Source organism: Bactrocera tryoni, chromosome 5 (assembly GCF_016617805.1).
Source record: "Bactrocera tryoni isolate S06 chromosome 5, CSIRO_BtryS06_freeze2, whole genome shotgun sequence".
NCBI lineage: Eukaryota > Metazoa > Arthropoda > Insecta > Diptera > Tephritidae > Bactrocera > Bactrocera tryoni.
The window spans coordinates 34,093,328-34,117,666 of record NC_052503.1 but is presented as its reverse complement, the minus strand read 5'-3'; the positions used below and the strand labels follow the sequence as shown (position 1 = coordinate 34,117,666).

Here is a 24,339-nt window from a genome sequence, read left to right as displayed (position 1 = left end):
CTACCTATATGCATACAAACATGTTGGCTCACAGCGGTGCACCATGTCAATTGGCTTTGTAGCTTTTTGTATAATTTGCAAACTTAAGTGAATGACTAACAGCAAACACACAGCAACGCATGCAACTTTCGGTGGCATGTTCTATAGCTATTCATCATTTTTAAAAGACATAAACAGTAATAAATATTTATAGCAACTAAAATGCATTATGTGGAGTGAGAAGCCAATTGCAACGCGTTGCAATAAAATTAGGGTGAACAAGATGAAATGAAATTCAATATGAGAACACACAAACACCGTCATATACATGTGCGTGCGTATGTGTGCAGGCAATGCACGTTGGTTATTTGAAATATAGAATTAAAACATTCGTGCTGCGTAATTATTGTGTAAAAGTGATTGTTGAACATTAGAGTGGCACAGCCCATTGGTAGTACGAGTATGTGCAAATTTGTGAAAAATTATAGGTATGCTGCAGAACGGCAAAGCCGGATCGTGGAACTAGATATGTAGCGTATATATATTAAGATATAATACAGATATGTACATATATGTAAGCTTGCCTGTATGAAATTTTTTCGCAAATGCTTTCGCGCTTTCTCTTGAAGAAAACTTTAATTGAGCTGGTGAATTTGCAATTTTGCTATTACTCACATGGTTAATGATGTTGTTCGCTATATAATATAGATTTTATTGTTGGTTGCCAGGTTGCCACTTAGCGCTGCTACATGCACATGCGTGCAGGCAGAATTGTGCGTTGAGTGGAGTGTATGATAAAATTCACACATACATACATATAGGCATTTATAAATGCAATTATTTCACGAACAAAATTGATAAGCACTTAAAAAGCAAAAAATTATATTTAATAAGCTACTGTTAAAGCAGTCATAATCCGCTAATGAGTTAAGAGAATGCGGCATTTTATCTTTTAACGTAAAAAAAGTAAGCAAAGTTGGCAGCTACGCACTTTTCTAGCGTGGAAGAGTAAGCCAACGCGCCATACACGACTGCTTATCGCATGTAAACTGTTGGCATTTGAGACGCATCCACAACAACAATACGCGCATATGCGTAATATATTGAATATAAACACAATACATATACACTTAAGCATGGTAATGCCGCAAAGTCACTGCCATGCCACCCAGCACAGTCAACTGCCAATCCAAACAGGCATTCATGCTTCAAGCGCGCAACGGAGCGTATGAGCAATCTTATTTATCATTTCAGGTTGACTGACAGATGCCAACGCATACATGCAGACATACGGACATGTGCGCAGCATAACTTTAAAGCAAACAGGGGAAAAAACATAACTTCGGTTGTAGCGTAGCTATAATACCCTTCACGTATACAAATGCAAAATATTTCTTACAAAAACTTGATTTTCATTGGTTTGTTTGTATGGCGGCTATATGCTATAATGATTCGATCTGAACAATTTTTGCGGAGATTGTGCCATTGCTTTAAAAAATAATTCATGTCCAATTTGATGAAGATATCTTATCAAATGAAAAGGCTTTCCATACAAGCTTTTTATTTCAATCGTTCAGTTTGTATGGCGGCTATATGCTATAGTTATTCGATCTGAACAATTTCCTCGGAGGTTACATCATTGCCATCGAAAATAACTCACGCCAAATTTCATGAAGATATCTCGTCAAATGGAAAAGCTTTTTATACAAGCACTTGATTCTGATAGTTCAATTTGTATGACAAATATATGCCATAGTTATTCGATCTGTACGTTTTCTGCAGGAATTGCATCATTGCCTTAGACAATGATTCATGCGAAATTTGATGAAGATATCTCGTAAAATGGAAAAGCTTACCATACAAGCATTTGATTTTTATTGGTCAGTTTGTATGGCAGCTATATGCTATAGTGATTCGATTTGTACAATTTCTTCATAGATTGCACCATTGCCTTAGAAAATGATTTTTGCCAAATTTTAAGAAGCATTTGATTTTCAGCGGTCAGTTTGTACGGCAGCTATATGCTATAGTTGTTTGATCTGAACAATTTCTTCGTAGGTTGCGTCAATAGAAAATAATTCTTTCCAAAATTGTCAGGAATATTTCTTCTTGTGAATATGCTTTCCGCCTGGCTGATTGGTTCAGTCGGTCCAGTTTGTATGGCAGCTTACTCGATTGTTGGTCTGTTTCAGGCACAACTGAAGTTGTTGATGCCAGGCGCACGGTTTCGGACATGAATGAGGGTGTCAACGCTTCTGATAGCGACAGGTTTGCTCGGCATGAAACTGAAGTCATTCACGCTGGAATTCAAACAAACGAGCAACCGGGAGGCAAGACGTAGTTCAAGTCATATACAGATGAATCGAGGCTCCGGAGACTAGTTCAATGACGCCGAGATGAACGACTTAAATCATACTAAGATTATTTTAAGACCATTAAATACTCTTTAGGGTCTCCGACGCTTCCTAAAACCGTTGCGAAATATCTTGGTAAATATATTATATTCTGATCTAGGTATCAAAAATTACCATGTTCACACTCAGATTTTAAGCAGCAACTCATAAATATTTGTTTGTGTGTATTTTTCGCCACAACATTTCTTTTATAGTTAGACACACATAAATATCAAGGTAATTATTTTTGCGCTGAAACGCCTGGCATTCGAAGCATGAAAACGCACGTGAATAATAATGGATGGTAATGTTAGCACTCATGTACAGCGCACGGCCCTGCAAGCATAACTTACTAATTAAGCGATCTGTCTGTTTTGACTGGCATTAAGTCGCAGCGAATCGCGAGGTGCGAGCGCGTGTGCATTTATATCAGAGCACCAATCACTATATATGCGTGTTTGTAGTTACTTGTGTTGTGTTGACGCGTGTGGCTATGGCGTGGCGGCAGGCCATTCGCAGGTGAATGCGGTCATGCAGCATGCGCATGCTGGCATTTCTTTTGCAACCGCACTAGAGACTTTCGCATTCATATTTCACGCTTCACATCCTCACATACATATTAAAACACATATATATATAAAATTGCAATGCGCGCCACTGATTCACGATTAATGAAAAAGTGGTTTGCTTGTAATTAGCTGGTTCGCTGCTTATTAACTGGCTTTCAGTGCCACTTAAAGTACACATCGCTTATTATTTATTATTTATTAGATTTCTCATAAAAATTGAAAGCATTTCCAAATGCTATTTACTTGACTTAACATAATGCGCTTGTGTGTGTGTGTGTGTGTTTCACACATGAGTGTTAGTCAATCCAATAAATAGGCAACTATGTAGCCCAGTCGCGTGATGTAGTCACATTAGCACCAAAACAATGGAAATACAAAAAACTTATTAATATAATATATATTTAATTGAAGAGATTTTTTATATATATTTATAATAACATGGAAAATATCAGTAAATCTTAAGCATAACGGTGCATATGAAAATTTCTCACTCTAGCGAGATAACGTGAAATAAATTTTGGTTAAGCATTCCAATATCATAAATTTGTAGAAACGTGTACGTAATGGTTTTGTGACGTCTCACAGTCATTAACAACGTCGTTTCTTTCAAGCCACTTGACGTATCTGTGTTAATTATGTAAATAAAGCGCTGACAAGTGATATGTTACTATTTATTTGCTTGTTTGCAGAAATCTTAGATTTTCAAATTCTTTATCAAACAAAATATAAGTGCATATATTGTATATAGACACTTGGGACGAGGAGAGAAGTGTTCTTGGGGCCAAATTCGGATAATCAAATGGATACGAAAACAATCTAATATTATCACTTAGATAATGATATGAAACCGGGAGACGCGGCTTATCGTCTTTCCAGGAGTTGTCAGACTGAAAAGGGAGATGTAGGGCTGAAGGACGAGGCAGAATTTCCAGCACTAGTAGATCAGGATTAAATTAAATAAGTTCATGTGTATATACAAGAAAATCGACTTTATACCTTAATATAGGGCTGTGGAATTCTTCCAAATGCGCTGCCGTTATGGCTTTTATGTCCACTTCAGTAAGATGAAGAATGTTAATTTACTTAAATGTGTTAAATTAATGATTTCCAGCAACTCAATATCGGTTGCTAAATGTGTATATACAAGAAAATCGACTTTATACCTTAATATAGGGCTGTGGAATTCTTCCAAATGCGCTGCCGTTATGGCATTAATTCCACTTCAGTAAGATGAAGAAGGCTAATTAACTTAAACATGTTGAATAAATGATTTGAAGCAACTCAATATCGATTGCTAAATGTGTATATACAAGAAAATCGACTTTATACCTTAATATAAGATTGTGGAACTCTTCCAAATGCACTGCCGTTATGGCTTTATGTCAACTTCAGTAAGATGAAGAATTTTAATTTACTTAAATATGTTAAATTAATGATTTCCAGCAACTCAATATCGGTTGCTAAAGGTGTATATACAAGAAAATCGACTTTATACCTTAATATAGGGCTGTGGAATTCTTCCAAATGCGCTGCCGTTATGGCATTAATTCCACTTCAGTAAGATGAAGAAGGCTAATTAACTTAAACATGTTGAATAAATGATTTGAAGCAACTCAATATCGATTGCTAAATGTGTATATACAAGAAAATCGACTTTATACCTTAATATAGGGCTGTGGAATTCTTCCAAATGCGCTGCCGTTATGGCATTAATTCCACTTCAGTAAGATGAAGAAGGCTTATTAACTTAAACATGTTGAATATATGATTTGAAGCAACTCAATATCGATTGCTAAATGATGTATATACAAGAAAATCGACTTTATACCTTAATATAAAAAATATGTAAATGACGGATAATGAAATCTCGATTATCACTTTACCATGCGAGAGTATAAAATGTTCGGTGACACCCGAACTTAGCCCTTCCTTACTTGTTTCACTTTAGATGATCCGCTAAAGAGTTATTTTGCCTATGCGGGCGAATCTATTTTCAGAGGGGTGACCAGAAATGGCGTCGAAATGGCCGAGATTAAAATTTGTTTTCCAAAAATTTCGGAAATTCTTTGTTAATAGTGTATGTTTGTTGCCATAAAACTTCTAATAAAATATTTAATTTTTTATATGAGAAACAAATTTTTGCTGTTTTTTACCCTAGGAAAACCATGTAACCCCACAACTCACAGGTGCACAAGAACTTGATTTTAATCGATAAGTTTGTATGGTAAGAATATACTATCGTGGTCTGATATTGGCGGTTCGGACAAACGAACACCTTTTTATAGAAAAATTACAATTATACTAACCCCATCCGTATCAAATAAAACGAGATAGTTTTATATTGGGTTCTCAGTTCAAGCTTCGCCTTTAACCCTAGCATTAGCACCATATTATATTTTTCAATTCAGTATCATACAGTTTCGTTGTATAAATGCCCACTCGGAGATTCTTATATGTGAACAAAAAAAAGGATCACCTTCGGCTGCATCGAAGCTACAATACTATTTGATTGTTCAGGTTGTGTGGCAGCTATATGCTATATTGTTCCGATAGCGGCGGATTTGACAAATTAGCAGTCTCTTGAGGAGAAAAGAACGTGTGCAAAACATCTGATCGATAACTCAATAACTAAGCGGCTGTTTACTTTCCAAAAGTTTGGTTTTGACCGATCAGTTACCTCTGCATGATCAAGGTCAAGTGAGAGAGAGCATGACTTAAACTTTTATACCAAAGCTCTCTACTTATATGAAAGCAATATTCTCTCCTCAAATTGTATAGAAACCCTATTTTAGATATCCAGAGAACATATGTATATGTGTTCTACATAATGGTGTTTAATACTTTTTCTATTTCCAGTATCTCACGGCCGGTGGTGCTTTATCCAATCTGCATCCAATCTCACCATCTCCGTTAGCCGCCACGACTCCTGCCCATCCACCTGCCTCGATCAGTCCGCCTTCCAATGGACATGACAGTAATGTTAGCAGTACTGGTGGAGCTGGTGGTGTCGACCTCAATAGCGGCACACTAACGCCCGATCCCGCCTCGCAACCTTCAAATACTGGCACACCCAGCGCGGCAGGCAGTAGCGCCAGTGCGAGTGGCAGCATCGACAGCAGTTCCTTGGAACCATATGGCACATGTGCAACTGTTGATCCAATGACGGGTTTACCACCACCACCTTCAGTAGCACAACACCCGCTGTCCGCAGGCGCAGTTTGCTGTGATAATGGTCGACCTGTTATGACAGATCCGATGACAGGTCAAACGGTATGTTCGTGTCAATACGATCCAACTCGTTTGGCTTTAAGTAGTTATGCGCGTATGCAGTCGGCAGCGGCAGTAGCAGCTTCGGCAGGTGTACAAACGCCTAGCGTCGGTGTGTACGGTACACCATACCCCTCTAATGAGCAGAATCCGTATCCCAGTATTAGCGTCGACAGTGGACCCTTCTACTCAAGTTTGGTAAGTCAGAACATTTAGAGAATATTTACTTATGTACAAAACTATCCGTTTTAATCGCAATGTGTTTTTGAAAACAATATTATCACTGATTTATAGTTATTTTGCGACTGTGATGTTAGAGGCTGTTTCTCCATTCAACTAACAGTATATCTCTCTAGCACTTGCTCGGTTACCAAAATTACTAAAATTTTTAGCTAAAAAAAATGAAATGAAATGAAAAAAGTTTATTTTATGAAGGTTTTATCTTGACTTGGTTTGACCTGTTTGCCAATCAGTTGTATGCTGTAACAGTCCGATAGGAACAATTTTTTTGGAGATTATAGTTTCGTCCTGGACAATAGTCCATGCAAATTTCGTATAGATAACTTGCCAAAACAAAAACAAAATCGGTATAAGCAACCGATTTTTTTCGATCGGTTTGTATGAGTTTGTATTCATTGCGTTTCTAGCTTTAAATTCGGTCGCAATCGTGACTCGATGCGATGGTGTATTATCATCTGTAAAATCCATTAATTGTTCTTCCACAATTTCGACCATTTTCGAGCAATGTTCTCACGGAAATGCCTCAATACGGTCAAGTAGAACTCTTTATTGACCGTCTGACTCTTCGGAATAAATTCCTGATGAACCAAACCACGAATATCGATAAAAACAGTGATCATCACCTTGATTTCTAAACGGTTTTGGAGTGTTTTTTGTGGTTTCGGGTCGTTTTTTTTCCTCAATTCTGATGACTGTTGACTTGTTTGTATGTCAAACTCATAAACTCACGTCTCATCGGCAGTTATAATGCCCTCCATGAATGTGGATCGGATTTCGCACAATCAAGCATGTCCCAAGAGATGTATTTACGTTACTTTTTTGAAAAAAATCCAGCTTTTTCGGGACGAGTTTTTTGCGTTTCATAACCAAAATATCTGCCAGCATCATTCGAACGGACTCGTGAGAGATGCCGAGCTCTCTTCCCATTTCTGTAACACTTGAATTTCAAGCACTAAATTTTTCAACAGTTGAAGAGGTCCAAGGTCGTCCAGAACGAGGCAGATCTTCAATGTTCGACGTCTTCGACGTCTTTGAAGGCTTTTTATCACTTGTGCTTGTGTTTATGATAAAACTGAATCACCGTAAGCCCTTTACCACATTCTTAAGGTTTCTGCACACGAAATTTGGTTAGAAATACAAACTTTGAGATAAATTTTTTGTTCGATGTTTTTATCCATTGTAAAAATCGCAACGCTCTGCTGAGGTGTACCGACTTAAGCAGCTGCTGTAAACAAACTGGTTGACAGATCGCGCACATATTTGGCTTAGTAATTAAGGACAGTCCTACAAACTTAACAAAATATTTTTTTTTTGAAATGTGATTTATCCGGGGAATTTAAATTAAAATATCCTTTTACTTGTTTCATAATGTATGTTAATACTTACATTTGAAGACGACTCAACCAGACCATAACGAAATCGCTGGCAGCTATAAAGCTGATAAATCGGCAAGAATAGGCATCTCATTCTCCTCTTCGGTAGAATGGAGACAGATTGGAGCTCTGCTGTCTCCTTGCGTCTTACAACTACATAAATAGCTGGATCACGCTTGATCTTGGAAAGCATTCTAATCGGTCATTGTCTTCTTATTGTACACGCAGTAGGGTTAAACAGCTTACCGCATGAAAATTGTGAAAGCTGCTTGAAAGAAGACGATGTGAAAACATCGCAATACTTCTTTGTTGGCAGTGCCGAAGTTGCGAGATCAATGCGAATCTCGCAGCTTTAGAAAGTTTGGAGGAGATTTCACAGTTTTTTCACACTTACATACATAGTTCTTTTAGTTTGCAATCCTTACTGCAACTCCTGTCAGGTGCAATGCGTTCAACTCAAATCAGTTACATATATATGACAAATTAGGCTTTTCTGTGAGTTGGTTACGAAAAACATACAATTTTCATATATTTTTCTAGAAAATAATTCACTTTTTCAACAATTTCGACAGGTGCTTAAAGCTCCTGCTCAAACGCTCACTATTCGCTTAATATTTGGTAGAAATTTCTCAGTTCCGCTCGCGTTCATGCACATAGTATACCTATATACCGTTAAAATATATGCCGTTTATTGTTGCATTATGCTCTTATTTCGCTTTCCCATTTGTTGTCTATATTTGTCGTTTCGTTTATAAGCTTGTAAAGTATTTTGTGTTCATTTATTCAGTTGCTTTGCGGGCATTTGTGGCTAATTCTCTAGCGCCCACCACCATCCCTAAGCCACAACAACAATAATGCAACCGCCAGAACCGCCAGCGCTATTGTCCACAAATAGACACATTGTGGGGTAATACAGTCACCTCTCGGCGAACTAAATGTCACTGTCATTTTGCCTTTTGTTTTTGCTTTTATTGCGGGTACCCAGCGGATTTTTGTTGTTATTCCTCTGGCTGCCTACATATGTAGATGTCTGTGTGTCATGCCGTCTGCTTATTCGGTTTATTGTTGGTGTACTTTTCTTGTTCGACTGCGGTTTGCGGATTTGCATTTCGCATTTCCCATTTCCACTAATTTCGCTTCGTTTTCCTCTGTTCGCCGACTTTGCTTGGCATTTGGCACATTTGTTTTGCTTTTGCAAGTTGAAGGTTTATGCTTCACGGAGCTTTTGTGCCATTGACGTTGTTATTATTGCATTCGTTATTATTATTATTATTATTGTTCACTGTTGTTTTTATGCTATTTTGATTGTTGTTGTTTGTTGCATCTAAGCATCATATAGAGTTGCGTCTTATTTGCGCTTTGCAGTAATATTTGCCCCGGTTGGAAAACCTAAACTGGTGATTCTGCTGTTCGCATAGCGACTTAGAGCAATTTTCTTATTAAAAAAATATCGCTCAACTTGAAAATGTGACAATATTGACTTTTTATATAATCTTCTGGAATGGAATATACCTTTTCTTTTGAAAGCTGTTAACAGCTTCCTAGCACCATTAGATGAATTTTTATCCCAAGGATTTCGAAGTAATTTTTAACGAAGTTTATTGATGATGACCCAAGTTGGGAAGCGATCCAGTACGCAGATCTATACCTTCTAGCTCGATACACTTGACCGAGCGACGCTCCAACTTCTTTAGACTTTTGATGGTCTGCAAAGCAGTCCTTCATGGCGGCGATATACTTCTCACTCGATTCATATTTCTCCTCAGGAAGTGACGTCTTGAAGCTTGTAAACAAAAGGATGTCACCCTGAACCAAAGCTGATGTCGGATTGAATAGCATTTCCTAAACTGATTCGATTAACTTGATAATATTGAGAGAAGCTGCTGTGTTCTTATATTGAATAGCGCCCCCTGGCGGCCTTTCTCCAGATAGTAGATAAAGATCATAACTTGCGAGTTCCGAAACACGTTCCACATCACTGTTCTGACTTCGTCTTCTCGTAAACAGCTTCTCAGCTCACCGCCAATTGGTGGACTGGCAATACTAAAGGGTGATCTATTTCGAGGATCCCTATTTTTTTAAAGAAAAAACACAGAAACTTCAGAGCGGGATTGTCCGCAAAGACTTTAGACTTTACATATCACCATGATATCAAACGAACTTGGTGGCTAATCGACCGACCCAAAAGGGAAATTATCTGCTCACCGAAGTATTCTCTCAATAAATCCATTGATTTATGCGCTGTGTGGGAAGTGGCGCAGTCTTGTTGAAACCAAATATCAACGAGATCAAGAGCTTCAATTTCTGGTAACAATTAGTTTGTCATCATGGCGCATTACCGGTCGCCATTGCCAGTTACGTTCTTATCGCCATCATTTTCAAAGAAATTTGGTTTTTCTTTGCACTGTGCGATTGCTCTTCTAAAAACAAGAATCAAATCTTCGGCCGATATTGCTTTTTCCGATTTTTCTAACATCGACGGACATGTTAAAAACGCTATGAGTCCGTTCCAGCTGAAATCATCAGTCTACTAGAATGTAATATACGATAGTCTTTCTTGGCTCATCCATTGGACGGTGAATCTTAAGGTGTCTAAAAAAAGACCCACGGATTGTTGCTTGCTCTGTAATCATCCCTCTGAGAATTCTGAAAACATCATTTACGATCCATCAAAAATATCAACGAGAAAAGGGGAAAAACCCTTGCGTTTTCCTGCTGGTATATGCCGGTGCAATCCACCTTCAGTATTAAGAGTATCATACATACGTACGCGTATATTCACATACGTAAATGCTATGGTTGTCTTCCAGCGTATTATGGAAGTTGTTCAGCTTTGACGATTATTGTTATTATTTTCTGTGTATTGTTGTTTTTGTTTTAATTGTTATGCTGTTGTTGGTATTATTTACACTTAAAGTCTTATGTGCATTTTATTTTTGCTTCGCCTCGCCTTTTTATAGTATGTCTGTAGCATCTTTTTCTGCTTAATGCTTCTCAAGTTTCCACTCATCGCTGAACCGCATGAAGCCGAATGAGTAGCTGAGCTTCGATGCCTATCAACCATCTCCCTTCTGCCGAGCCGTGTGCAGTGCTGTCAGCACCTGGTGCATTTCTAGCTATTCATGCTTACTCGGTATGCATCTCTGCCTGCCTGCCAGTTTAATGTGACGTCCGTCCGTCTGGCGGGTTAATGTGCTCATGTTATGACAACAATTATTGTAAATGTCACAAATTAGTTTTGCAATTAGTTTTGCATATGTATATTGGCTTTATTGTTAATTACGCCATTGTTTTTGTAATGTGTTGTAATATGATGCCACACATTTTGTTGTGGTTTTGTTTTATGTCTTTGGCTTGTCTCGAGATTATTTTTCAAAGCTTATGTAGACATACAAGTAAAATATTGCAGTTATGTGTATCTTAGCGATAATCAACATAACCGATTAAAATTCAATGAGAGATAATTGAGAATACTACTAACTACTAAAACTTTTACTGAATTCAAGTACTTAATTAAACGGAATAAAGTCAATATATGTTCCATATGTATATACTCTTATACATATTTAAAAATTACGAGTTGTGTAACAAAAGTTTTCTCATCTAAAGCTGACTTTGTAACTTTAGATTTCTTGCCGTATAATTTTATTTCAAAATGCAAAAATTAGGAGCACTGATCTTAAACCATAACATATATAAATCTTTTGTATATATTTTAGGTTAGGTTAGTTTGATTTTTGATTTTTATTCTCCTATTTCTTCAGTATGTCTAAAAGTATGCGATGTGAGTTGTTTTTGCCTTGATCTGGCAAAAGTAGAATATTCAAGGGGGAAGTGTTGAGTTGATTCTATGTTATATCCTTCAAAACAGCTGGTGCAGCTGGCATCTGATTAAATGTTCAATCTTACCGCATGAATCCCGATCGATGAGTATGCAGTTAGAACTCCTATAACCATGGAATTGTGAACATTGATGAGAACGAAAAGTATCCTAGACCTCTTACGATTTACCTTGGGATCAAAAGACTTTGCGAATGCACAGCTGCTGGTAGTCGACCAGTACATGCTGATTTGCTCTGAGGCTCAACAGTCCAGTAGTGAAATACAATTTGCCAACTGAGCTCCTACTGATTCTCATTTATCAGTAGTTGGGACTGAAGTATTTTCTTTGGCAAACTCATCAGCCTTAAAGTTTCCTGCAATACCGCCGTGACCATTTACCCAAACTAGTCTAAGACATCCGTTCACTACTCTTGAATCGCTGTCCTACCATCGGAGTGGTTAGTCATCACTCTGAAGGAAGCTGCGCTCCGGAGCAGTAGATCTACTGTTACCTTTATGTTAGCGCTTGAAAGGCGCTGCACTGGCCATGAAGCTTAAAACTGAAGCTGATGGAAAGTTCCCGTTTGTGTACTCTTCCACAAACCCAAGCAAGCTTTGATCCATCCATAAAAAAGCTCACGTTCAGCTGCTCCTTTCCTCCCATGCCTCTCTCGAATATATATGAGCAGAGAAGTGACATCCAGGGCTAGATTCGGCGGCGTGGTAATAAAATTTTGGCGATGAAATAAAAGGAGGAGAGGATTCCAGAGTGTATATGTGGGAGTCTGAGGGCAGCTTTCGCAGCTATGTCCACTGGTGCCATATTCAGCAAAACATTCAATGCGATAGTTAGTGCGGTTCGTAGAGCACCACAAATACTGAAGAACGCTCGCGAAATTTTTCGCGGTTGTAGTTTTTTAAGCGTCTTCCACCAAACAAATATTTCATAGAATATCATAGGCTTAACTATGGATTCCTAGAGCCAAAAAACAATCTTTGCTGAGAGTCGTTTTCACAATGACTTCTCTGCAGACGAACTTATGCTATATAGTTCGATAGTTCATAGAAATGTGTCAACTAACATTCCTACATATGTCCCAGTGCTAAAATGAGCGAAAACGGACTGCAACCTCGCCCACTTTCAATTTCAAACTCTATCTTCCTTTCCATCTGACCTTTTCTTTTACTTGTACAAATCAAGAAACAACTAATATAACGGTATACAATTTTCCGCGAATAATGCCTTTAGCATATTGCCATAAGTTGTCTAAACCCAAGAAAAACTGTTAAAAACAAGTTAACAACAGCGCGCCAGTCGTCTTTTCTTTTCGCTACGTGGCGCCAATAAAAGTTTCCAAGCGAAGCCAGGTCCTTCTCCACCTGGTCTTTCTAACGGAGTGGAGGTTTTCCCCTTCCTCTGCTTCCCCGGTGGGTATTGCATTCTATCGAATGCGATATTCGCCGTGGCCACCGCGCAAAGGACCATAAATCTTTCGCAAAACTTTTCTCTCGAAAACTCGTAACGTCGACTCATCAGATGTTGTCATCGTCTATGCTTCTGCATGATATAGCTGGACGGGAATAATGAGTGACTTATAAAGTTTGGCTTTTGTTCGTCGAGAAAGGACTTTACTCTTAATTGCCTACTTAGTCCGCAGCACCTGTTGGCAAGATTTATCCTGCTTTGGATTTCCAGGCTGACATTATTGACGAAATTATCTACAACTTCAAAGTTATGACTGTCAACAGTGACGTGAAAGCCAAGTCGCGAGTGCGACGACTGTTTGTTGATGACAGGAGATATTTCGTCTTGCCTACGTTCACTGCCAGACCCAAATTTTGTTCTAATGCCCTGAACCCAATAAGTTCGTTGCTTAGTTGCTGTCAACAATAACATTATAATGTTGTTTGCAGTTGAAAATAGGTGGTGTCTTCACCACTCTCCCCGAAACGTTGACTTTGAATATATATCATGACATCAAATACCTTCATTTTCATTTCATGCCGTGCGTTTATTCACCTTTTACAGCTGTGAATTGGATAGTCGAAAAAGTATTTTCGTATTTCTAATTAAACTTCTACCCTTATTTTTTTTTTATTTTTATACCAATAAATAAATAAACCAATATGTACCATTTTGGTCGACCACTTTTTGACATTTTTCCGCTAGAGACATTTTTCCATCAGTGTAAATCGAAATTTCGACATTTCTGGAACGGAAGCGAGCGAACCATTGTTGTGCTACACGAACTGATGCAGCATCGTCTCCTTAAACTTCACAAATTTCATTTTTGGCTTGCGTGGCAATCTTCCCCTTTTTATACAAAATATAGCGAATTTCTTCATTATTTTCACTCATTTTTGAACAGCAGTAACTTTTTTTCAATTCCTCAAATTTAATTATTATTTTGGTTAAATGAAGCTTAGCATCTCACCTTTTTAACACAATAATGGAATGGTGAATAGGCGATACTCTTTTACACTAAAGCGAACTGATGGTTTCTATGTGATATTTAAATGGCGTTTTCTACAAGGATTGTTCCAAATTTTCGTGTTTTTAATTGAACAGTTACTTAAGATACAGCGGATGTGCTTACACCCGAGATAAGAGTAGATTAAAGTTATTAATTTTTAGTGAAATTCGAACCACTTTAAAACCTGCTGTTGAAATTGTCGGGTTATGTTCTTGTCAGCCATTATCTCATTTACTCATTTCGCTCGATGTATGGGTCTTTGTCACGTTTCATTTTTATTGGAAGATCCCTTGTGGTTTTCAATTTCTCTTTCGACCTCACTGAAAAATCGGTATGTCTTCTTATATGTAATTAAGTCTTCTGCAAGAGAACAGCACTGAGAAATGTAGTTGAAATGCTTACTTGTGTAGTATATCCATTAGTGAATTTAATGATAATCTCCTGCAACTACAGTCGCTTGAACTTATCCTTCTGGTGAAAGTCATATTGAAAATCATATGGCTTACATATTAAAATGTATGCCAGAAATATCACCTATAGAGGAAGAAACTCACTATATACCAAAAAAAATATAATATTTCCATTATTTATCAAATATATTGTCTATTAATCGTATATACATAATATTATATTTAGTATAATATAGTTTAACCCAACTCATTCATACATATATATGATCTCCTAGTAATAAACTACTTAATACGCCGTCAGCACTGAGCACAAACATACCTATATACATACAAACATGTTGGCTCACAGCGGTGCACCATGTCAATTGGCTTTGTAGCTTTTTGTATAATTTGCAAACTTAAGTGAATGACTAACAGCAAACACACAGCAACGCATGCAACTTTCGGTGGCATGTTCTATAGCTATTCATCATTTTTAAAAGACATAAACAGTAATAAATATTTATAGCAACTAAAATGCATTATGCGGAGTGAGAAGCCAATTGCAACGCGTTGCAATAAAATTAGGGTGAACAAGATGAAATGAAATTCAATATGAGAACACACAAACACCGACATATACATGTGTGTGCGTATGTGTGCAGGCAATGCACGTTGGTTATTTGAAATATAGAATTAAAACATTCGCGCTGCGTAATTATTGTGTAAAAGTGATTGTTGAACATTAGAGTGGCACAGCCCATTGGTAGTACGAGTATGTGCAAATTTGTGAAAAATTATAGGTATGCTGCAGAACGGCAAAGCCGGATCGTGGAACTAGATATGTAGCGTATATATATTAAGATATAATACAGATATGTACATATATGTAAGCTTGCCTGTATGAAATTTTTTCGCAAATGCTTTCGCGCTTTTCTTGAAGAAAACTTTAATTGAGCTGCGAATTTGCAATTTTTTGCTATTACTCACATTGCTAATGATGTTGTTCGCTATATAATATAGATTTTATTGTTGGTTGCCGGTTGCCACTTAGAGCTGCTATGCACATGCGTGCAGGCAATTGTGCGTTGAGTGGAGTGTATGATAAAATTCACACATACGTACATACATACATTTATAAATGCAATTATTTCACGAACAAAATTGATAGGCACTTAAAAAGCAAAAAATTATATTTAATAAGCTACTGTTAAAGCAGTCATAATCCGCTAATGAGTTAAGAGAATGCGGCATTTTATCTTTTACCGTAAAAAAATAAGTAAAAAGTTGGCAGCTACGCACTTTTCTAGCGAAGAGTAAGCCAACGCCATACACGACCCGCACGCACGCATGTAAACTGTCGGCAGTTGAACGCATCACAACAACAATACGCACATGCGTAAGATATTGCATATAAAACACACACATATACACTTAAGCATGTGTACCGCAAAGTCACTGCCATGCCACAGCATAGTCAACTGCCAATCCAAACAGGCATTCATGCTTCAAGCGTGCAACGGAGCGTATGAGCAATCTTATTTATCATTTCAGGTTGACTGACAGATGCCAACGCATACATGCAGACATACGGACATGTGCGCAGCATAACTTTAAAGCAAACAGGGGAAAAAACATAACTTCGGTTGTAGCGTAGCTATAATACCCTTCACGTATACAAATGCAAAATATTTCTTACAAAAACTTGATTTTCATTGGTTTGTTTGTATGGCGGCTATATGCTATAGTGATTTGATCTGAACAATTTTTGTGGAGATTGTGCCATTGCTTTCAAAAATAATTCATGTTAAATTTGATGAAGATATCTTGTCAAATGAAAGAGCTTTCCATACAAGTATTTGATTTTTATCGGTCAGTTTGTATGGCAGCTATGTGCTATAGTGATTCGATCATATACAGTTTCTTCAGGGATTGCACCATTGCTTTCAAAAAAAAACCATGCCAAGTTTTATGAAAATATCTCGTCAAATGGAAGAGTTCTCCATATAAGCATTTGAATCTAATCAGTCAGTTTGTACGGCAGCTATATGCTATAGTTGTTTGATCTGAACAATTTCTTCGGAGGTTGTGCTATTGCTATCGAGAAATCTTCATACCAAATTTGATAAAGATATTTCGTCAAATGGAATAGCTTTCCATACAAGCACTTGGTTCTGATCGGTCAGTTTGTATGGCAGCTATATGCTATAGTTGTTTGATCTGAACAATTTCTTTGGAGTTTGCGTCATTGCTGTAGAAAATAATTCTTGCTAAATTTTACGAAGATGTCTCGTGAAATGAAAAAGTTGTCCATGCACTTGCTTTTCAGCGATCAGTTTGTATGGCAGCCATACGCTTTAGAAGTCCGATATCACCGATTCCGACAAACGAGCAGCTTCTTAGGGAGAGCAAGGCGTGAGGCAAATTTCAGATCGATAGCTCGAAACCGGAGAGACTAGTTCAAGTATATACAGAGAGATGGGCATGACTAAATCGACTAAGCTTGTCATATAGATTATTTAAATATATACTCTTTAGGGTCTCCGACGCTTCCTAAGTGTTGCAAATATCTTAAAAAATATATTATATTCTGTTCAGGGTATAAAAAGTTAGTGTTAACTCAGATTTTGCCAGGCAACTCATAAATATTTGTTTGTGTGTATTTTTTCACAATATTTCTTTTATAGTTAGACACACATAAATATCAAGGTAATTATTTTTGCGCAAACGCCTATTTTTCGAAGCATGAAAACGCACGTGAAATCAATAATGGATGGTACGTTAGCACTCATGTACGCGCACGGCCCGCAAGAGCACCCTACTAATTAAGCGATCTAATTGTTTTGACTGCATTAAGTCGCAGCGAATCGCGAGGTGCGAGCGCGTGTGCATTTATATCGAGCAAATACTATATATGTGTTTGTAGTTGTATTTGTGTTGCTTGACGTGCGTGTGGCTATTAAAGGCGCGCATTCGTGTGAATGCGCATGCGCATGCGCAACGCATTTTCTTTGCAAACTGCACTAGAGAATTTCGCATTTATTTTGCACACGTTTGCACATCCCCACATACATATTAAAACACATATATATATAAAATTGCAATGCGCGCCACGATTGTGAAAAATTGGTTTGCTTGTAATTAGCTGGTTGCTGCTGTGCTGGCTTTCAGTGCCACACTTAAAGTACACATGCTTATTATTTATTATTTATTAGATTTCACAGCACTGCAAGCATTTCCAAATGCTATTTACTTGACTTAACATAATGCGCTTGCATGTGTGTGTGTGTTTCACACATGAGTGTTAGGAAATCCAATAAATAGGCAACTATGTAGCCCAGTCGCGTGTGTAAGTCACATTAGCACAAACAATAAAATACAAAAACTTATTAATAATATAGATATATATTTAATTGAAGAGATTTTTTATATATATTTATAATAACATGGAAAATATCAGTAAATCTTAAGCATAACGGTGCATATGAAAAAAATTTCTCACTCTAGCGAGATAACGAAATAAATTTTGCTTAAGCATTCCAATATCATAAATTTGTAGAAACGTGTACGTAATGGTTTTGTGACGTTCACAGTCATAATAACGTCGTTTCTTTCAAGCCACTTGACGTATCTGTGTTAATTATGTAAATAGCGCTGACAAGTGATATGTTACTATTTATTTGCTTGTTTGCAGAAATCTTAGTTTTCAAATTCTTTATTAAACAAAATAAAAGTGCAAATATATTATATATAGCCCCTTGTAACAGATAAATGTCCTTGGAGGCAAAATTGTGTTAATACAGTGGATGCGAAAGCAATTTGATATTATCATAGATAATGATGGCGAAACCGGGAGACGCGGCTTATCGTCTCCAGCAGTTGTGGGTTAGTGGAAATCGGTACGAAGCTGACCACAGAAAAGGAAGATGTAGGGCTGAAGGACGAGGCGGAATTTCCAGCACTAGTAGATCAAGTTAAATTAAATAAGTTCATAGGGAGCCTCAGCAGGCTGAACAGGGATCTGGACAGTATGCTTGCACACTTTAGTGAGCCAAAAAGTTGCTAAGCGGCGCGAGCGAAGAGAAAGTGGGGCCAAACTAGTGTCAATCTTCGATCCACCGTTGTTCGATAATCCAGGATGTAATCACAGAACGTTTAGGTTTAATAGCTGAACTCCCAAGGCAAGGAAGTCGTAATACTAACTATGGAAATTCCGCAAGAACTTTTTCCAGAAATTATGAAATATCCGCAGAGATTTTGGGTATAGACGTTGAATTAATTCGAGGAGTGTACATAATTTTTAAGCATTATCTTGTGTTAAAACCTAATGGATATATTGCTTTAAATACAAAAAAATTTGCTCTGCACAGCTGGTATCGGATGCCACCCACACATTCATAAAATTTTAATGCACGGCCACCAAATAATCTCCCACGTACAATTTCCAATTGGGCAATTATCCGAGTAGGCTCAAGAAACCGAAATAATCTCCCAACACATAATATCCGCAGTGATGTAATATCGCAGTTCGGCTGGAAGACTTCAAGAATCTATCCATCAAGAATTAATCTGTGCGGGATGTCTTTAACCGGCTCCGCGAGGCTATACAGACTTCTTAAATCTCAGAAAGGACGCAGGAATTTGATCGACGAAGAAGTCAACAAAGGCAAAGTGATCGACGAAGAATTCGATGAAGAGAATTTAGACTTCGACGAACAAAGTTTCGAAGACTTGTGTGACCAATCGAACTAGAGTTATATTTCGTCTGTCTTGTAGTGGGCATTTTTTGCACCTACTTCAATGCCTATTACGTTCTTTTTTTGTTTTTCGTAAATTTTTCATAAATTCTTTTGGAGAATCTTATCGGCCATATTAGATTCGTTATTTTGAATTTTTTATCGATTTAATATAGAATATCTACTCAGTGCCACCGAAAATATAAGAGACTTATTTACAACAGTGTGCTCATTTACAGTGTGCGTCGCGAGCGAAGTGGGGTGAAACGAGCTGCAATCTTCGATCAAGCGACAAAGGTTGCAAGGTAGGGAATTCTCACTCGGTAAGATGCCACAGAAAGGTGAGAATTCACTAACTGAGCACTCAAAACTAGTTAAGGTGTTTCTGTCTTCACTAGAAATATCAGCCAGCGACTTCATCATCAGACTCGTTCGGGGGCCTGGTCATATCGGGAATCATTGGCAACTGCAAAGCAGACGAGCTAGTCTTGCACCCGCTCATATTGGATTGGGACCGAATTGCAGGATAGCACTGAACCAATGAACCTCGCAGGCGCTTAGCAGGGGCAGGTCGACGATCTGGTCCTGCGCGACAGTAAAATCCGTTAAGCAAACAGTAATACGCAAGAGATCTTCTAACTACTTGCCCGCAACAAACTTCATCTTGCCGCCATCATAGGTGTTCTTACTGATTACTGTCCAAAAGGTGCTCCTCAGGTAAAGCTAAATATGTTATCGGATGCAAATTGTCAAAGTTATGGTGAAGGGTGAGCTAGAAATATCCCGGCACTTTGTCTTGCATTGTCTGGCCTATTTGTAAGACTTTGTAAAACATTCGGAAATTTGTGATAGGCTCAAACTTATAAGGGTCTATTGATCTATTATATGGGAGTTTTATGTAGCACAGCGAACCGGAGTTCTAAGCTGTCCAAGTAAACCTAGATAATTCAATAACAGAAAAATAGTGAAAATAACAGAACTTTGAGCCGCTGCATTGTTATGATGAAAGCGCACCTTTTTCTTTGCCGAATAGGGTAATTTTTTCGCAGTGCAGCCAGTATTTTACTTAATAGACCCACTTTTGCACTCCTATATGTGGGCAATATAAATCAATCCAAAGTTTGCCAACGTAAAGTGAATAAGCGATTCCGATTTTCAGAAGAATATGCTCAGCGATGAAGCTCACTTGTGGTTGAAAGGATATATTAATAAACAAAATTGTCGCATTTGTAGTGATGATAATCTACAAGAAAAGCCATTAGTGAGACACCGTAACATTCTCAAAAGTTAATGTTTGGTGTACCATTGATCATGGGTAAAGGACTTTAATTTAACGACCATAATGTTGCAGTCAATGGGAATACTAGAGAGCCATAACTAAAGATTTTTAGTTAGCTCATTATTTCGCCCGGTGAGCGAAAAGTCGTTTGTCTACGCACGATCCCAATTGCTGCAAAATAGTAGGCAAAAATTAGGCTCTCGGCTCATGTGTTTTATTTCATCTAGAAAAATGGGTTCCATTTCGAGGTTCCCTTCTTTTTTAAAGAAAATTACATTGAGCTCAATTTCCGACGATTCGTTCTGGAGCATTTCCGACTGGTAACTAGCTTAGGAAGGTCGAGCGGCTTCATTTCTGCACAAGCCATATTTTTTACGCTTTTAATTTAAGATCTTAATGTAAAATGCGACAAGTCGTTCCATATGTCAGTCCGAGTTATTGTGAACGGCGCCGAATCGACTTCTTCAAGGTTTTCGTGTACACACTCAGCTACGGCTGCTATATTTTCTACACTGCGCGCTGGACGGTGTCCACTCGGTCGAATATTATCCAATAATGAATGCTGGGTCTCAAGATGGGATGGTGTTGCGAATAGTACGCACAGTAAGCCAATTATATTGACCATAAGTTGAGCGAAGCGCTCGAAACAAATTCTTTAGAGAACGTGAATGTTCGTAATCAAGTTGAACGATTTGTAAACGTTGTTCAGGCAGTAAGTATTTCCATGGTGAAATGCCAAATACATATTACTGAATAATACTAACATGACAGCTTAACACGACTCACACGTGGTCTGTCAACTTGGGATCACCCAAGTTATCTGCTTTATTTCTCTTGAAAACCACTTGTAACAAAAATATTATTTAGAATAATAGAATAGAATGAGTTCTAGTTCCTTAGAAGTAGTGACATCTTCGAGAAGATTGTGATTTGGAGTATTATTAGCTTTTATATTGATATATTAATTGCTGTTAATATTATGTGTTATGTACTATATATGTATGAATATTTCTAAACCTCCTTCAAATATTCTCATGCAATTATGTACAAATTTTATAAAATTTTCTTCACTCTCTTGTCTTCGCAAACTGCATTAACGAGCTGACATATTTTCATAATTATTAGCGATTAGCCGTGCGCGCTTTTCTTGTTCTCACTCCCTGCAAAGGATTAAATCTAAAAGGGGGTATTTTCAAACAAGTTGTTTCACACATTGTAGGCGACTGCGGTGGCAAGCAATGTGGCAGTGGTCATTCACTCAGTCAAAGTACACACAAATGAAATAAAATAAAGAAATTACTCTGGAATGTGACAGAGCTACTGTGCTTTGGACTCCTTAAGCTAATGCCGAGCAGCACGAAATGGAGTTATGCGCATACACACACACATCCATACATGTGGCAAGTAGGTGAAAAGTCAAAGTTTTGCGTCTGAAATTCAAATTCCACACTCGGCGAGTTGTGTATTTTCGTGCGATAATTGGCGCCGAGTATTTTTTAATGAACGCGTTTACATGCGTACGAACGCACACAAACATTCTCATGTATGTGTGTAAAAATAATAATTTATAGGCATATATTTTTGCATGTTCGTTTGCATTTGTATGTGGACGATTCTGCTCGCAATTGTTTTCCTTCAGCTACTTATGCGCCAGCGAGCTACCTGTGTGTAATTTCTCTTGCGAGCGAGTGAACATCTTAATCGCTTAGTAAACACTGACAACAAAAAATTATAATTGCTGCAGCAGAACAGTGGCAACCACTACTCAAATGTCGGCAGCAGTGGCAGGCTGAAACGCTTTGACTGTCTGGTTGAACAGTCGCTGCTGACGAATCGTGTGCAATTCCGTTTTGAGAGGCAATTATATTGTACGTTTTTGTAGAACAACAAAATACAGGCGAGGAAACAATTGTCGGCAGATATTCGAATACTCGTACTTGCAAAAAGTGGGCTCCAATTATAAGCGTAGTCTAGTAAACGTCAAAGCAAAATGCAACGCGCTTAGCGAAAAGTAAAGGGATGAATGAAAATTTGCATTTTTCAAAAAAAAAAAAAAAAAAAACAACAACAACAACAAAAGCAAAAAGTTTAAAATTATGAAAGGAAGAAAACTGTTATTAATCTGTTCGAAGTTGCTCACCGAAAACGCAAACTTGGCAGTGGAAGTGTTTCGCAAATTTAAAACTTCGTTAGCACATAATAAGCACTTACTGACCACAATGTAAGGAGGGCAACATGAAAACTTAGGCACAAAAGTAGCGTCGGCATGTTGCAACAAGAAATTTACATTTCACTCGATGCCGACTTAGTTTTATTAATTTCTAAACAAATCAGTTTGTACTTAGAAGCAGAAAAGTTTCGTGTCATATCAGTATTTGTATCTCTGATGCTTTACATTGTTGCGAAGATGACTTTGATATTTCGTGATATGTTGACACTAAAATAACTAAAAACTGCACATGATGTAGTTTAAGTCCACATTCAGTAAAATATCTGCAGCACGAATAGGGAATGTAACTCGAATTAGAAAGGGGGCAGGTTAATGATTTTTAAATTAAACAGTGGGTCTTAATGTCTTCGGAAAACTTATTTTTTATTAAGTTTGAAACATAAAGAAGGACACAACAGCCGATGTCAACAGTGGATGAAATCAATGCGTTGATCAGCACCCTGAAAATGCGCTGAATTTCAGTGCCAGTTAGCAGTATGTAATGGATACAACCACCTTAGAAAGGTATTAAACTACAATCACCACGATACTCCTCGAAGGGTCAGTCCCGTGAGCAGGTTATAGCTAATCCCAAGGGATCCGGCTCCCCGCGGTTCCAGAATTAAGTGTCCGTAACCTAAACTATTACCTGTTGAGGTTCCATTCTGCTCTGGACTGGTTACCAAAGGTTGAGCCCCAACGTCTCATCCAATACATAGACCATTCACTCAAGAACGTTACCTCGATTTTCAGCTAATTGTTTTCGCCGTCTAAATAATTCACTCGCAAACGACCCTACCTGTTAGGCATTCCGACTAGTGAAGGTCACACCGCAAACATCTAAATTTCCATAAGCCCAGCTAATCCCCATATCATCCAGATCCCTAAATTCCGATTACATCGGGCATTCTACAATAACATGCACCTAATCCTCGATCTGCGCCCCACACAAACACCTCGTTCTATGAGATAAGTGCTTCTGATGTTGAAATGCGTTCAGAGACCCATACTCAGTAAGTTGGAATCCCAGGCTCAGACAAAATCTGAAGTGGGTGTCTCCTTCTATAAACTTAACGTCCCCTTTTAAAAGAATTGTTACCATATTGCCCAACGATATGTCATCCCCAACACCTACATCCAAATTTTGAACAATTTCTAAAATTCTTCCTCCCGAACGCTCTGTTTCGGACCATGAGCGACCTTCAACTAAGAGAGGAGAATATAGATTGCTGATGGCCCTGCGGGCCGCCACATCTACCCCAGAAGAGGATCGCCCCTGACTTTATCAGACGATTTCAGGAAGGGAACGACCTTAGCACTTTTCTAGTCACGTGGAAGGTATCCTTCACACACGCACTAATCGTAAATGGCCTCTCGGTATTCCGGATCTTCCACAAACATTTGCACATCTCACACAGAAGGAAACGTCGGGGACCTGTTTGAGGGACTAGGAGTTTTTGAAATATTAAGTTCAAATTGTCTTCACAATAAGTTTCTTATTTGGTGGAACCTTCGATATCAGACCACTGTAGAAAATAGCTGACATTTCGACATATAGGTGAATAACAAAAAAAACATATTCTTATCCTACAAACTCGTTAAGAATATT

At 37.9% G+C, this 24,339-nt stretch overlaps 1 protein-coding gene across 1 annotated transcript in view; it reads left to right on the top strand.

Moving 5' to 3' along the window:
- The window catches only part of LOC120778944 (homeobox protein araucan-like), a 133,440-nt gene that overhangs the window by 35,228 nt on the left and 73,873 nt on the right, over positions 1-24,339 (top strand). Inside the window, exon 2 of the mRNA XM_040111005.1 lies at positions 5,798-6,406. Coding sequence (XP_039966939.1) covers positions 5,798-6,406 — 609 coding nt within the window. The remainder of the gene's footprint in view (positions 1-5,797; positions 6,407-24,339) is intronic.